At 31.5% G+C, this 18,878-nt stretch overlaps 1 protein-coding gene across 1 annotated transcript in view; it reads left to right on the forward strand.

Annotated features, from left to right (window-relative positions):
• Window positions 1-18,878, forward strand: part of LOC149795736 (putative ATP-dependent RNA helicase DDX41) — a 63,935-nt gene that overhangs the window by 23,157 nt on the left and 21,900 nt on the right. The window contains exons 5-6 of the mRNA XM_089965645.1: window positions 6,631-6,691; window positions 11,382-11,591. Coding sequence (XP_089821771.1) covers window positions 6,631-6,691; window positions 11,382-11,591 — 271 coding nt within the window. The remainder of the gene's footprint in view (window positions 1-6,630; window positions 6,692-11,381; window positions 11,592-18,878) is intronic.

Raw genomic sequence — 18,878 nt, forward strand, 5'->3', positions numbered from 1 at the left:
ACATAAAGATTATATGCCAAATAATAAATAGAACAATACAGTCAAACCCACATAATTACATTACATTGATAATACATAAAGATTATGTGCCAAATAATAAATACAACAATACAATCAGACCCACATAATTACATTACATTGATAATACATAAAGATTATGTGCCAAATAAAAAATACAACAATAGTCAGACCAACATAATTACATTACATTGATAATACATAAAGATTATATGCCAAATAATAAATACAACAATAGTCAGACCAACATAATTACATTACATTGATAATACATAAAGATTATGTACCAAATAATAAATAGAACAATACAATCAGACCCTCATAATTACATTACATTGATAATACATAAAGATTATATGCCAAATAATAAATACAACAATAGTCAGACCAACATAATTACATTACATTGATAATACATAAAGATTATATGCCAAATAATAAATACAACAATAGTCAGACCAACATAATTACATTACATTGATAATACATAAAGATTATGTACCAAATAATAAATAGAACAATACAATCAGACCCTCATAATTACATTACGTTGATAATACATAAAGATTATATGCCAAATAATAAATAGAACAATAGTCAGACCAACATAATTACATTACATTGATAATACATAAAGATTATATGCCAAATAATAAATAGAACAATACAGTCAAACCCACATAATTGCATTACATTGATAATACATGAAGATTATTTACCAAATAATAAATAGAACAATACAATCAGACCCACATAATTACATTACATTGATAATACATAAAGATTATATGCCAAATAATAAATAGAACAATACAGTCAAACCCACATAATTACATTACATTGATAATACATGAAGATTATTTACCAAATAATAAATAGAACAATACAATCAGACCCACATAATTACATTACATTGATAATACATAAAGATTATATGCCAAATAATAAATAGAACAATACAGTCAAACCCACATAATTACATTACATTGATAATACATAAAGATTATGTGCCAAATAATAAATACAACAATACAATCAGACCCACATAATTACATTACATTGATAATACATAAAGATTATGTGCCAAATAATAAATACAACAATAGTCAGACCAACATAATTACATTACATTGATAATACATAAAGATTATATGCCAAATAATAAATACAACAATAGTCAGACCAACATAATTACATTACATTGATAATACATAAAGATTGTGTACCAAATAATAAATAGAACAATACAATCAGACCCTCATAATTACATTACATTGATAATACATAAAGATTATATGCCAAATAATAAATAGAACAATAGTCAGACCAACATAATTACATTACATTGATAATACATAAAGATTATATGCCAAATAATAAATACAACAATAGTCAGACCAACATAATTACATTACATTGATAATACATAAAGATTATGTACCAAATAATAAATAGAACAATACAATCAGACCCTCATAATTACATTACATTGATAATACATAAAGATTATATGCCAAATAATAAATAGAACAATAGTCAGACCAACATAATTACATCACATTGATAATAGATAAAGATTATGTACCAAATAATAAATAGAACAATACAGTCAGACCCACATAATTACATTACATTGATAATAGATAAAGATTATATGCCAAATAATAAATAGAACAATAGTCAGACCAACATAATTACATCACATTGATAATAGATAAAGATTATGTACCAAATAATAAATAGAACAATAGTCAGACCAACATAATTACATCACATTGATAATAGATAAAGATTATGTACCAAATAATAAATACAATAAAATGGTCAGACCCACATAATTACATTACATTGATAACACATGAAGATTATGTACCAAAAAATAAATACAACAATACAGTCAGACCCACATAATTACATTACGTTGATCAAACATAAAGATTATGTACGAAAGAATAAATACAACAAAACGGTCAGACCCACATAATTTCAATTGCTACCTTTCTTCAACATATAGGCATTAGACACTAAAGCTTTGGAAAATGTAACGGCCTCATCCCTGCTCATATTTTCAGTGCAGAGATTGGACTAAAATAGCATGAATTATTGGCAAATCACAGGTATTAAGAGAGGCTAAAAGAAGCGTTGAGAGAGAAAGAGATGTAAAGAAAAGAACAATGATATAAAAAGTAATACATGACTGAGGCAGAAATGTACAATGACCTGTTATGTATATTTGATTTAATTATATCTGATTTAATAAATATTTATTTCAATTTAATTGTTTGTTTGTTGGTTTTAATTTTTTAATTTTTTTTAATTACCTGATATTGTAATGTAAATTTATTCACTATAGATGATGCCTTTTCCAGAAAATAGTTTGACTGTGACTGTTCATTTTAGTAAACACCAGGTGTTGACCTAGATCCTGACCTTGATTCAAATTAGTAACAGCCACTTAAAAAGTTCTATTTTTTATTTTAGATGATTGGTTGTTGTCAAGGTCACGATGGGACTACTGATTTAAGGTCTAAACAATTTTAATTTTTTTTATTTCTTAGAGTAAAATGATTGGTTTTCATCAGGATCACACTGGGTGTACGTGATCTTTAACAAGTAAATAATTTCAACAAGGTTCTGGAACATGATCACGTGACCAACTTTTGCATTTTGAATACGATATAACCTTTGTTTTGGAGAGACATTCTCAGTTGGGCTATTACACTGGAAAGTAACTGTTTTGCCATTTGGAGTTATTGCAGATTACTTGGTTTCTTCATCGGGACTCAAACTTGAAATCATTAGAACATTTTATTAATAGGACTCCTAAAATTATATTCGTGGATTATTCTTGGATTACTGTATATTTGGGTTTGATTCTTAAAACTGAGTTCATATTTTTTCATTTTTACAGAATTTTTCCAGGGAAATAAATTATTATATTTTTCAAATCTTGTTGTTATCACCCTTGTTTTACTGTTTATTTGAGCCTAAACACGTAACATAAAATACCAGAAACATTTTAAAATAAGTGCTAATTGTATGGATGCTTAAGATAGATACATGAACATGGTTTGTTTATCAGACAGAAAGTTTAAGAATTGATTAAGTAACAATAAGCCTGTAAAACAAATGAGTATAACATTTATGGACTATCTTCTAACATATTGACCTTCCTTTGCCCATACTAGGATATTTCTTCATTTATTAACATATGTAATCAAAAATATTCCACATTCACATACATGCACATATGCATACATACACAGATGTATGGACACACCTATAATTTTTCACCCCAAAACACTTACTGGTAAATGTAATTAATAAGTAAAAATGTATAAAAAGCACAAACATGCATTTACCCAAATGGATGAAAATGCTCACTTAAAACCTTTCACTCCATACCAGATAAGCTATATATTCAGCAATTAACTATACATAAATGAGGTTTACAATGAAAAGTATAATCAGAACATGATAGTTACCAGGCATGTACTGTATCTGAAAAGCATAATTTTGTTGAATCCAAACTTAGATACCTTGTGACATATACATGTGACATAATGTATTAAAAAAATACAGTTATTATCATACAAATTAAGAATAAAAGGAAAGAATACAGTGTTTCATTTAAATAATATTGATTTACACTGTTTGATGTGAACTTAATTGAATTAACACAACTTACCTAAATTTATTTTACTGTGTTAGTCAAAGGGAGGTAACTCAATATTTTGGACTTTTCCTCTACACGCAGTGGTTTGAAGGAGTATTTATAATTCTTTGAGGAGAAAAACCTATAATTTTAACACTGCATACATGTCAACTTCTCAAAAGCTAAGTAGGTAGATTGAATGAAAAAATAGGGAGACTGGGACCTAAAATTAGGAGGGTTCATTTTCACTAAATATTGACTGATCTTCTGGGTCCAATACACATGAGGGGGCTCCCGAGTGGTCTAAAGCGCACGCCGTTATGGATCACTGCCATCTCACCTCTGTCTGCGTAGGTTCGAGTCTCGGATTCAGCCAATGTGGGTATGTGAGAAAGCTTGCAAGTAGCTTCTCGAGGGTTGGTGGTTCTTTCCGGTGTTTTCCCAGGTTCTTCCTCCACCATTTATACTGGCCGCCATGTATAGCCTGTCGTGTGCTGAAAAATGGTGTTAAACCCTACAACAACAACAACCAATTCACATGAAATTCTCAAAGGATGCACCATTTTTCCCTGTGAGTAGCCTTATATTCTCCAAGGATATGCCCTCTTTTCATATTCTGGTCAGTTGTGGCCAAACTGCACAATAGCCACAGTTTAGCCTTAAGTAAACAAACAAGAAAGACAGCATGACTAATTAATAGTTAATCCTAATCATTGCAATTATCTTGTGAAAAGGACTGGCCCTACAACATAATTCAAAGAAACCATGTTCTACAGTGCATGATATGTAAGCATCAGCAATTGATTAGCAAATAAATGATGCCTTTTTTGTAATTAACGGTACCTAAATACGCAGTCTCAAACTACATGTGCTGTACATGTGGCAACTTATTTTCCCATGTTTTGTATCCCTCTTTTATTCTCAACTCAAAAAGGCATTTAGTATTGTTTACTAAAAAACATATTTATTCTGAATAATTGTTTGAGGCACATAAGCTGCGTGGTATATTTCTCGATTCTTTCTTTTAATTTAATGATGGTAATTAATGTTTGTATATACAGTACAGTAATGCCAGGTGTTCAGTGATGCAGATTTCTTTGCTGGGAATGGAGATGGAATAGCATTATAGTGACAATTTTATTGTTGTGATTTATTGTTTGTTGTGATTTATTTTCTGATTTTAGTACTGTTGTAAGGTTAGAAACATTCATAAATTGAGTGTTTAAACTGAAGATTCCATTTATTGAAGCAAAATGTAATAATCAGGAGTTCTATGCAAAATATGGGAGATATTATGAAATCGGGAGGTAGGCATGTAACGACCCCCAAAATAGGGAGTTTTTTCCTTCTGGGAGAGTTGACAGGTATGACTCTGTATAAATTAATTAATTTGATTATGCCAGTTTGAGATAACAGACAACGTCTGCATGATAGTTATATACCCAAAAAATATTGATCTATCTTACCAATAAATGATAAAATATTATTTTGTTAAAAAATATTGAACTATAGCTATTATCATATAATATAGTAGAATTATCAGAATGTATACATATTTATGTTAGTATATTATTGATATAATACTGCAAGAACAAACTTAAAGACCTAATACTGTTTCCGACCTTAAATATTCTCAGCATGGTTTTTTATGTTTTCTAATTTCATGGTGTTTGTTTTTGTAATCATATCATTGTATGTTTTTTATCTGATAGGTGTTGTCTAATGTTGTAAAGTGCTTAGAGCTTCTAAAGATTAGTCACTATACAAAGTCCTCATTATTATTATTATTATTATTATTATTATTATATGTTAGTCAGATGGAGGTAATTATGTATATATGTTATTCCTCTCCAAACACATGGCTGAAAAAGTTGTTGTTGTTGTTGTTGTAGGGTTTAACGCCATTTTTCAGCACAAGATAGGCTATACATGGCGGCCAGTATTAATGGTGGAGGAAGAACCCAGGAAATCCCCGGAAAGAACCACTGACCCTCGAGAAGCTACTGGCAAGCTTTCTCACATACCCACATTGGCCGAATCCGAGGCTCGAACCTATGCAGACAGAGGTGAGATGGCAGTGATCCATAACGGAGAGCACTTTAGACCACTCAGCCACTCGGGGCCCCGGCTGAAAAAGTACAAAACACTTAAAACCTTTTCATCCAAACCAGATAAACTAAATATGAAGCGCAAAGGAGGTAAATTTAGATACAAAAATATCACCGTACAACTTTTAAGGAGGTAAATTTAGATACAAAAATATCAGCGTACAACTTTTAAGTGCCTGTTACATTTTCCATGAAGTAGTATTTGCAAAACAGTGCAAACCTCAATTTTTTTCTATTGGCAAATGGACCACTCTGGTGGCCTAGTGGTTAGAGCATCCGCCTCGGATGTGGGAGATCGTGGGTTTGATCCCCGGCCAAGTCATACCAGAGACTTAAAAAATGGTACTAACAGCTGCCTTGCTTGGTGTTCAGCATTAAGAGGTTAGTGTTAGGACTGGTCGGCCTGGTGTCAGGATAATGTGACTGGGTGGGACATCATGCTACATGTCTGTGGCATGATGCCCCAGTGCTAGACAGCACTATAAACTGCCACATTGCAGACTTCGTAGCGATGTGACTGAGAAATTGTTGAAGCTGCGTTAAAAATCAAAATCACATCACACATCACATCTATTGGCAAATGCAATAGAAACGGAAGTTTGTTCAGATATCTCATTTTTGTCATGAACTTTAGTCAGTTTATCATGCAACACTAAAGATTCTATGGCGCCAAATGACGTAATTCATTTTTATAGAATAAACTGTAGTAAAAGTATTTCTTTCATACAGTTTGATTAAGTTTGTGATGGCAAATTGCATTTGTTACAATAGTTTTTAACGAAAATTAAATTCACTTAAATGTAGCTCTGTTTCATTAACAAAAGACACAAGTTTTCATTCTCTTTACAGCTCTTATGGGTGTTGCTGAATTGGCCAAAGGAATTCAGTACCAGGAATCTATCAAAACAGGGTAAGAAATTGCACCAGAATCTATCTTCAAAGATGTGCTGTGAAGATATCCATGTATTAAAGTTTTGTTATTCTTGAATGGTTCTTACAGGTCAGGGAAATATCTGAAGATAAAGCAGATTTTTAAAATAGGTAATGTATAACGAGTTAAGGAGATTTGACATTTGAGCTACAGGTAAGGGGAAAGTCATAGACTATTCCAGTCCGATAGTCTGTTGGATTTCTGTCTATTATTGCAGAAGTGGCAGTAACCAGTGGATAGCATGCCAGACATGCAAAATGAAGGGTATTTGTTCACATCCTGCCACTCTGTCAGCCAGGTTTGGCTGCAGTGGTGTGTTTTCGGGCATGGTACTTTATGCAGTTACCTCTGTATTATATAAGCTTTAGTGCTGCTTTGCTCGAAAACACCAAGCCAACAGTTTTGTATTGTGTCTCAAGATGATACTATATACATGTATATTTTTATTGTGTTTTGTTTTGTTTTGTCTTTTCTTTTGTATGCAATTTACTACATCAAAATAGTTAACGACCTTAAAACTAGTTAAGATTCTTAATATTAAAAAATGTTATATTGTCAAATTATGTTTCATTTTTTTTCTTAATTAAATAGCCATGTAACAACTTGGAACTAATTTGGGTTTTAGCTGTAATGATTTTAGACCAAAGAGCTTATGTAAAGTCCTGTTGTCTGTCGTCTGTTGCCCATCAAGATGCATAAGTATTTTTATCACTTCTTGAGAGCCACTTGAAAATTGTCAAGAAAATTAATACACACATTCATCCCAAGGGCTTCTTATTCTTAAATGAAAATGGTACAGCTTCTCCTGAATGGATGATGAGATCCAAACCAACTTAAAATGATTTCTGTTTGGTTCTAAATAAATTCAGCATTGATTTGACATCCAATATGGCAACCATTGCAGTGATCTTGAAAATATTGATATTACTATTCCTTCAGAACAGAAAGTCATGTTGACCAGAAGACATGATTTTGAGTTAGTCCTAAATGAAAATGATGATCTTACATCCAGATCCAGTATGACCACCAAGCAGGGGTAAAGCTAGACTTGAATTTTAGGGAGAAGTGACTTCCCCTTTTGGACAGACGAGGAAGAAGTAGGAGCAAAGCAAGAAACCCACATATATATATATATATATATATATATATATATATATATATATATATATATATCTATAAGATTGTGTGTGCGCTTTTCTTTCTCTTATTCGTATTATGTCCTCTATTTCTCAGTATCCATTTAACATTGGTTTTAAACAATACTTTATTTTTAAGTTTAAAAATCAGTATTATGTGTTTATTTTAAACATATTCTGTACCTGTGTAAAAATTATTATGTTTATGCCCATTGTATTCATACTTGAAAATATATGTTTGGATGGAGATGTATTTTGGCCATATGACTTTAAAATAACACATTGTTATTAATTGTAACTAATAGGAGGAATGAGATTTTAGTCTTATTAATTGGAAAAATGCTTAATTAACTACCACTTAATTTTTATTGCTTTCTGAAAGTTCTTTATAAAATAGCAGTAAAAAAAATGTATAAATTATTTTAAAAGAACCCCGATAAAGTGTACATTGAGCAAAGGCGCAAGTAACTTCATACCATACTTTTCATCCTAATTGCACTGTTGTTGATTAAACATTACTCTAATTAGTCATAGACAACACACTGAAGCATTAATGTCGATATATTACTGAAATAGACCCTTCTTTGCAACTGAATCAACACAACCAAGAACACATTTGACTCCCAGCATAGCATATGAGTGTATCTGATTTTGGAAAGAGGAATTCTCTTAACCACTCGCTTTATAGCTTCATCACAACAATCCATTGATAGGATTGCAGTTGTATGGTTTTATTATTTGCCTACATACTTGCAGTAACGCTTTGGTTAAATAGTATTTGCTTCACTGCTTTTTTGTATTTTCACAAAGTAATGTCAGAAAACAACCTTGACCTTACAGAGTTGCAGCACATTTCAGATTCCACAGCATAGCATTTTCCTGTTTCTGACTATCATTGAATTGCTGAATGTCAAATTCAAGCATAATTAAGCTAAATCTTCTATCACATGATATTTAGACTTTTTTTATATGAATTGTAGATTTTCCTTATTCTATTTGCTGGATTATTTATGAAAGCAGACAGTCAAATGAAGTGACATTTCCTAGACACAAAAATGTCCACCATTAAACATTCACTTACGATTTCAAACTGATTTTATAAGAAAAATTATGCAAAGACGGCATTTAAAATATTCATTTCAGAAACTTTAAATTAGTGTTCTTTACCATTATATTCTTACAACACAAATTGCTAATTACATATTGATATTTAAGAATTGAAACAGAAGTTGGTATGTTTTCATCTTCAAATCATAGGCCTGACTTGTCGAAATCAAGCATGATGATTGGTTTGGTTTCGGAAAGAGTTAATGATCAGTCAGCTATTAGAACAAACCTGTGAATGTAAGGAGTTTGTTTGTCTGTGCAGTTGGTATCAACACTACATACAAACTATTGTAACACATTTTATGTCTAAAATAATCATTGGGCAAAGTAATTTTTGCTTTTTTAACAGAAAATGGCAGAGTTTACATTTTTTAGGTGACTTAGTCGCCCCCTTGGCCTGGTAGCACAACCCCTGCCATGGTGCCCGTTTTACATCCTATATAGATGCCACAACATTATCATGAAATATTGTCATCGCTAATTCTCCTGAATGGATCCTCATATAAATATGAAGACTTCGCCCAAAGACTTCAAATGATGTCTATTTTGGTTCTGTATGAAAATTTTGCAGATCTTACATCCAGTATGGTCAGTTTGAAAATATTTGCATTGCTAAAGATTATCAGACATTGTTTTCAACACTCAGCAATTAAATAGAAGAACCAGTCCTTTCTTGGAATCCTAGAAATTCGTTTTGATGAGTAGAGATAGAGAGCATCAGTCTCATTGAGTGACTTTTGTGTAAAAAGAGAGTATTTTGTGAAGACCGAACAACATAGACTTTACTAGTAGCTAAATAAAGTTAAAATCATAAATATGTTCATCTTATATCTCATAGTGAAATATTGAAATGTATTAGTGGGATAAAAATTATACTGCTGCAGTGGCACTACCACTGTTATCACCACGGTGGCAATATCACTTTTTAACTACTTTTTGCCCAATTTAGAAAATACATATGTTCCTCAAACTTGTATTTCTATATTTAGTCTTGTTTCTTTGTTTCTTCTCCTCTCAGTTTCTCCCTTCCTTCCTATATTTCCTTCCGAATCATGATGTACAGATATTAAAATGTGTCAGCAGTATACATTTTAGTGTACACTTATGCAGTCATTATGGTGCCATCAAGAAATGTCTAAAACCAAACTCCAAACAGCATTAAGTAGACTTCAAGTATTACTTTCTTTATAATTAGTCTTTTTTACTTTACTTTTGGGCACTGTCAAAGATAAGTAATGACTGCACTTACATGACCAGTTGCCATGTGTCACCCATTCATTGTTGTATGCCTGTAATACTCTACAACAGATAGTACACATCTTTTAAAAAGAATTGTGATTAAATAGAGTAATACAGTTTTTTAATAACAATTTTAAAATAACATTTGAAAACAGAGGTCTAGTATTGATAATTAAGTCGCAATACAAAATCGGTTACATCATTTTCTACCAAGCTAGACTGGAAGCTTGACAAGGTCACATAAAATGTTAAGTTTTAATGTAGAAATAAATTTTTTAAAATGAAAATCCATACAAGGAATCTCAGTCGTATAAATATTTTGTGTAAAGATGTTTCTTTTTTAAGTCTGTCATGTTTTTAGTTGCTCCACCCCCATAGTATCAATCAGTGTATGAAATATGTTAACAAAATAATAATGTCTTCAATTTCATATGGACAAAGTCATTATTGTGACGGAGTGTACAATTTGAATGTACACTCATTATTGTGACAGAATGTACAATTTGAAGCATAATGTACAAGCTTAATTTTTTAAGACATCAGTGTCCCGAAAAGATGTAAAATGTAGGAACAACTGATCATTGTAGTACTGCATTTGTTAATTGCATTGGCACAAAATGGAGAAAACCATACAGGTTGATGGCTTTTGCCATTCAAACATAAGGAAAAACAATTCTACACTTATTAAAATAGAAAATCTATGTGGAAGCATTTCACTTGTAAAGTGGAAACATTTTGCATAGATTATTTATGTTTCACTCATGAAATATTTCTGTATATCTTCTAAAAAGACTTGGATATCCTCTAATTATCCTGTTTTAGAGACGGTGACAAGTAGCTTGGTGTCCAGGACTAGGTCAGTGTGACTTGGAGGATGTGACTTTGAGGACTATTCTCATCCTGATCAAGTGCTGTCATTGCTAAAATGCATTGAACGTCTAGAACATGCCTTAGTCGTATAGTTTATATTGCTCAAATGTGATGTAATAAAACATTGACTGTGCTCAAGGCAGGACTTATGCACTGTAAACTTTGACTATATGCATAAAAATTGAACTTTTTGCATTCATTGAGCACATTTTGTATTGCTTTGTTTCCATATGAACATCTTATCTTGAGATCTATAATTTGGTAGTACACTAAATGCTTTCAGAATAATACAAGAGTAATTTTCATTATTTCACCAGATGGAAACCTCCAAGATATATTTTAGCCAGGCCAGAGTCGAGGCATGAGAAAATAAGGAAGAAATGGCATATTCTTTGTGAAGGGGAAGACTTGCCACCACCTATCAAAACATTCAAGGAGATGAAATTGCCCAAGCCAGTTCTCAGTGCTCTCAAGAAGAAGGGGATCATACACCCAACTCCCATCCAGGTTCAGGGACTACCTGCAGTGTAAGGATTCCCAAAGAATAAAACATAGAATTTCAATTCATTCTTAAAGATATGGAATAGAGAAGGTTGAGAGCTGGGAAAAAGTAATGTAATTGCGATTAAATGTGAGAAAGAGTAAGAAGCCTAGGAATTTTTAGCATTATGGTCATACATGTTGTTAAGTTAAGCAGTGGAAGAAAACTGTATGGGCTAAGTTTTCACTTTTTTCAGCCTATATTATGATTTTGACATAATTGTGTTGAGGAAAGTTGGGAACTTTTGCCAAAATGATTTTTTAATTAATGTTTTTTAAAACTAGGTAGGGGGCAGTGAAAGATTCCCCTTTGGCCAAATTAGGACATTTGGGGTATTGTTGATGGGCCCTAAAGTTGACAAGCAATTCGAGGCATTGTTGATGGGCCCTAAAGCTGACAAGCAATTCGGGGCATTGTTGATGGGCCCTAAAGTTGACAAGCAATTTGGGGCATTGTTGATGGGCCCAAAAGTTGACAAGCAATTCGGGGCATTGTTGATAGGCCCTAAAGTTGACAAGCAAGGCCATGCAAGAGAATGATGTGTATAATATCTGTATTGTCATTATACTTGATCTTTTTAGTTCTCAGTTAAACCGTTTACCAAATATAAAAGAAAAGGTAATTTTATGTGCTAAAATACATTTTTTAGTGTCTCCATTTGAAAAATGACTTTTAAAATTTTTTTGAGAAAACATGGTAGGAACCCAAAAGACTATTAGAATTTTTGGAGCTAGAAGCAATAAACACACATTGAAATATGACCATGGTTCTTAGCACCTTATTGTTTTTAAAAAATCCTGTTAATATTCTTAATTTCCTGAAAACTTAAAACTTATCTAAGTAAAATGTCAAAATTATATATTTGTATGCATGTTAAAAACATTGCCTATTATACCTTTTCCTCTTCAACTGGTTCACAGCAGGCTCCAAAAACATAGACTACAGTATGAGCAAGGTGATTAAAAGCAAGGACATGAGCTACTGAGGTACTACTAACATGAGGAAGTGGTGTCCTTGGGTGTAAAATGGCCCATACAAGATGTCAACTTTAACAGTTTTGTAAGAATAATGTAGGGTGCTAACAGTAGAGTAGGATTTCAGTTTTTGAGGACAAGATGTAGTGAGGTAAATTTTGTATGCCTGACAACCAGTCACAGATTCTAAGCAAACAAAATGGACAGTTGTCAAAAGTTTGCTAAAAACTACCTCCTCATATCAGATTTGTGACAGTAGCATTTTAAATTAAAATATCCACTTTTAAATAAATTTGTAAAGTTTATTAAATACATTTGGATATATGTTAAATGATATTTACTGCAGTTTCTAATATTTCTGTCAAATATATTAATAGTTCCAGTTTATTTCCAAAATAATTATGTAATTATTCCTCTTGTAGAATATATAGCTCGCTTGTATTTCCAAAATGGTAGTCAGGCTTTAGATGGCATTAAAACTGCTCAGCCTTGAATGATATAATGAAACTTTCTCAGGCAGAAAGAACACATGACTGAAAGAAAATACCTGGATATTATGAAAGATCATTTGTTTTTTATTTCTTTGCTAAACATTTTGAAGAAAAAAAGTTGTATTTATTATAAATTAAACCACCATTTAATATCCCCAGGATCTCAAATATTTGAGCATTAGCCCCTTTTTGATATTTTCTATTTAATTTTTTGTAGTTGTCTTTAAAGGACACAAAGAGGAACTTTTCTATGCTGCCATATCACAAAGAGTATCATGATGTTCCAGATGGTTTATCATTGATGTTGCTACTGTAAATGTTAATGCTTAAACCAAGCTGGGGTGTGTGTGTGTGTATGTGTGTGTATGTGATGTCAGATTTAGGTTTGCTATTATATTTTGAGATGTTTTCATGGCTGTGTTGTTTTATGTAAACATGATATTCTACATGAATCTGAGACTAATTACTACAAATTCTGTTGTAAACAGGATATTCTACATGAATCTAAGACTAATTACTAAAAATTCTGTTGTAAATAGGATATTCTACATGAATCTAAGACTAGTTACTACAAATTCTGTTGTAAACATGATATTCTACATGAATCTAAGACTAGTTACTACAAATTCTATTGTAAACAGAATATTCTACATGAATCTAAGACTAATTACAAATTCTGTTGTAGACAGGATATTCTACATGAATATAAGACTAATTACTACAAATTCTGTTGTAAACAGGATATTCTACATGAATCTAAGACTTATTAACACAAATTCTATTGTAAACAGGATATGCTACATGAATCTAAGACTAATTACAAATTCTATTGTAAACAGGATATTCTACATGAATCTAAGACTAATTACTAAAAATTCTGTTGTAAACAGGATATTCTACATGAATCTAAGACAAGTTACTACAAATTCTGTTGTAAACAGGATATTCTACATGAATCTAAGACTTATTACCACAAATTCTATTGTAAACAGGATATGCTACATGAATCTAAAACTAATCCCAAATTCTGTTGTAAACAGATATTCTACATGAATATAAGACTAATTACTACAAATTCTGTTGTAAACAGGATATTCTACATGAATCTAAGAGATATTCTACATGAATATAAGACTAATTACCACAAATTCTATTGTAAACAGGATATTCTACACGAATCTAAGACTGATTACTAAAAATTCTGTTGTAAACAGGATATTCTACATGAATCTAAGACTAATTACTAAAAATTCTGTTGTAAACAGGATATTCTACATGAATCTAAGACTAGTTACTAAAAATTCTGTTGTAAACAGGATATTCTACATGAATCTAAGACTAATTACTACAAATTCTGTTGTAAACAGGATATTCTACATGAATCTAAGACTTATTACCACAAATTCTATTGTAAACAGGATATTCTACATGAATCTAAGACTAATTACAAATTCTGTTGTAAACATGATATTCTACATGAATCTAAGACTTATTACCACAAATTCTATTGTAAACAGGATATTCTACATGAATCTAAGACTAGTTACTAAAAATTCTGTTGTAAACAGGATATTCTACATGAATCTAAGACTAATTACTACAAATTCTGTTGTAAACATGATATTCTACATGAATCTAAGACTTACTACCACAAATTCTATTGTAAACAGGATATTCTACATGAATCTAAGACTAATTACAAATTCTGTTGTAAACAGGATATTCTACATGAATCTAAGACTTATTACCACAAATTCTATTGTAAACAGGATATGCTACATGAATCTAAGACTAATTACAAATTCTGTTGTAAACAGGATATTCTACATGAATCTAAGACTTATTACTACAAATTCTGTTGTAAACAGGATATTCTACATGAATCTAAGACTTATTACCACAAATTCTATTGTAAACAGGATATGCTACATGAATCTAAGACTAATTACAACAAATTCCTATAATTGTCACCTGTGTAGAGCAGCATGTTGTGTATACAAGCCAGATGAAATAATACCCAGTTACACATAAATCAGTACATACTTACCTGAATAATTAAGATCACCTGCTCATAATGGACTGTTTCATCCAACCTCATGTAGAACAGCATACTCTGTATACAGTCCATGTGAAATTAGTCTAAATTATGCACAGATCAGTACATTTTTTTTCTGTATATTAAGACCATATGCTCATAGTGGTTAGCTTTTCCAAACGTAGTGATGACCTTTATTCCCCCTAAAATATGTGTTTCATATTGCATGATTTTAAAATTAGGGTAGGTAGGTAAGTTTTGTTTATATATATATATATATATATATATATATATATATATATATATATATATATATATATATATATATATAAAAAATGATTACTATATATTATGTGCTAAGCACTTCAAGTACTGGGCTAAACCAGTTCGATTAAGTGCATTAATTAGTTTTGGGAATTTAGTTTTATTTTTTTAATTTTTATTTTAAAAAACATTATATATATTATTCTGATTAGTATTTATAATGCACTAGGTACTTCAAGTACTTATCTAGTCTGACTCAATTATTCAATTAGATGCACCAATCAATTTCAGGAATTTGTTTTTGAATGTGTAAAAAAAAATCCTGGGAGTATAAAAAGTGATATGGACAGCAACGAAAAATAGGGATGGTCAGCCAGCCAGAAATAAACATTTTTATTTTGCCGTATAGAGAACATTGAATGTAATTCAATCAGTGCTAGAGTTTATGCTTCAACGTGTTGTTTGGAAGAGAATCAGATGCAATTTGTCCTTCCAACACTTCATCCTTTTGATGCACTTTTGGAGAAGTGAAAGGGAGTTTAACGGTTTTCTCTTTGATCAGTAAAACCAGAGTTTAAGTCATAATTGAACATAAGGTTGTATGAAATTTGATAGTAAATTCATTTACAGTGAACTTTTTTTGTAACTTGGTATGATCTTATTTGACTACATGAAATAAAATGACAGTGCCTGGTGGAAAGCTTATTGGACCTTTTGTTTTAATTTTTCATTAGACCTTTTCAGATTTATTATTACCAACACCTAAAGGTGGGTTTATATAGGAATTATCATGACCGTGTCTTCATCCATTCCTCAGTCTAGCACACAATCTTGTTAGTACAACAAGTCACACAGTTTTTGTTATTGGATTGCTATTAAAATTGGTAATGATTTTGTTCGTCACTTCAAAGTTGTAAATATTGTCAAATCACTTCACTCCTGCAAGTTATTGCCCATTTATACTTGCAGATGAATGCAGTGTATGACAAACTCTTGTGAATGCAACTAGTCTCACAATGTGGCTGAATGATCTAAGGTGCTTGCCTTTACAAATCATTCCCATCTCACCACTGTGTGGGTTTGAGTCTCAGACTCACCCAACATGGCTATGTGATAAGGCTTACCAGTAGCTTCCTAAGGGTTTTTCCTCGGTTTATTCTTTCACAAGATATACTGCCTGCTATATACAACTTGCTATGTATTGAAAATGTAGTTAAACCCACAACAACAGCATCAGCAACTATTCTGACAGTTTTCAATGGATTGCCATGAAACTTGGTATAATTTATGGGTATCAGTATGAAGAAGATCATTTTTGGCCTGAAGTAATTTCTTATGTCATGTTTTGAATGCAACTGGTTTCGGGATTTTGATGTACCAATGTGAAACTTGGTACATATTATGATTATGATTGGAATATGCTCCTATTGACAGATCACTATGGTCATCTGCTTTTCATTATAGTTAATTTCCTTTTGGCTGGATGTAGTGTATGCGTGTATGAGAGCATTTTGTCAATGCAATTATTCCTCCTGTTAATGGCTGGAGCACAGTGAAACTTGACACATGTCATCATCAGAAGATTTATATATCAACAAATGGCAGTGCTTCTGCTATTTGTGTTAGAGTTATTGCTGTTTTTGTCTTGGAGCTGGATGTTTTGTATGGCAGACATCTATGTATTGTATGATAGATGTATGTTGTGTATGACAGAGATGTATGTATTGTATGACACTCATGTAGTGTATGACAGAGCTGTATGTAATGTGGAACAGACATGTATGGAATGTATGACAGATGTATGTAGTGTATGACATGTATGTAGTGTATGACAGAACTGTATGTATTGAATGACATGCATGTAGTGTATGACAAAGCTGTATGTATTGTACAGCTGACATGTAGTGTATGACAACTATATGTATTGTATAACAGATGTAGTGTTTGACAGAACTGTATGTATTGTTTGACAGACATTTAAGTAGTTTATGACAGTTGTATGTATTGTATGATAGACATGTATGTAGTGTATAACAGAGCTGTATGTATTGTATGACGTGTATGTAGTCTGACAGAATCTTGTGAATGCAATTAGTCTTACAGTTTTTAATTGCTTGCTATGAAACTTCGCACATGTAGTGGCCCTCATCTGAAGATGTGCATATTGACAAATCACTTTCTTTTTGTAATTTTTGTTTTGAGTTACTGTCCATTTGATCATGTAGTTGAATGCTGTTTAAGACAAAATCTCAGAACACAGCTCATCTTACAGTTTCTTGTTGATTCCTGTAAAACTTGGTGCATATTTTGAATATTGTCTAAAGAAGTGTATATTGACCAGTCTTCATGATCTTTGACCTTTTTAAGATTTATCGCACCATTGTCTTACAGCAGAATTTTGTGACTGCAACTACTCTTGCAGGTTTAATTGGATTGTTGTAAAATTAGTACACATTACATGGCTGGATACATTTTATAAAAATTGAACTCACCCTTGAGAGATTTGAGCTTGGCAAAATATGACAACATTACTTCACAATGAAAGTAAAAGAAATATGGTAAAATAAAATATGGGATGTATTCTTAAAATTATTTTATAGCTACTATTTATTTTACAAATAAGCAGCTTATTTTGTTTTCTTATTTTGATTTTTTACACATTAAAAGCTTGTGTCCATAATTAAAGGTATCAAGAAAGATATATCCAAGATGACATACAGGTAGATATGCTAAACAGACCAGGCCGTTCTCAGCACCAACGATAATTAAATCTTGTCTTGGAAATGAGAATGTTTCCTACCTTAAATATTCTCAGCGTGTTTTTTATGTTTTCTAATTTCGTGGTGTTTGTTTTTGTAATCATATCATTATATATGTTTTTTTATCTTATAGGTGTTGTCTAATGTTGTAAAGCGCTTAGAGCTTGTGAAGATTAGGCGCTATACAAAGTCCTCATTATTATTATTATTATTTTGTAGTGAGTGATTCAAGAACACTTATTGATTATAACAAAGTAATCATTTGCCAAGCAGCAAGTTTATATTGGTCTCCTGTAAATGCAATGTATGGCACCTTACCTGGGTGGTTATGTCTTTGTACCTCGAGAACACTTTTAGAATAATCAGTGTGGCTAATCATTTAAGATAATTGCTTTTTATTTCCAAACAAGTTTTAAGAAGTGGACTTTTGATTAAACCTGAAAGTTGTCTAGGTAATTTCATTAGCCAGCATAATAAGTAAGGAGGTGCCCTTCCACCCACCCAGCCTTTGGCTGTGTTACAGTTTGAAAGCTGGCAAATCCAGTGTTATGAACAAAATGTAACTGATAACAAGTTCAAATATAAATATTTATTCTCTGTTTTTCAAAAGACTTACCTCCATATTGGGTGTAGAAGTGGGTTGCTGGAGAGGCAAGAATATATTTATGTGAGCAAATTACACACAATTTTTTTATATTTTTTATTTCTCCCTGAAAATGCTAGTACATTCAACCTGATGTCTTGAGAATG

The sequence above is a fragment of the Sinohyriopsis cumingii genome, chromosome 7 (assembly GCF_028554795.1).
Source record: "Sinohyriopsis cumingii isolate HCF-2022 chromosome 7, ASM2855479v2, whole genome shotgun sequence".
NCBI lineage: Eukaryota > Metazoa > Mollusca > Bivalvia > Unionida > Unionidae > Sinohyriopsis > Sinohyriopsis cumingii.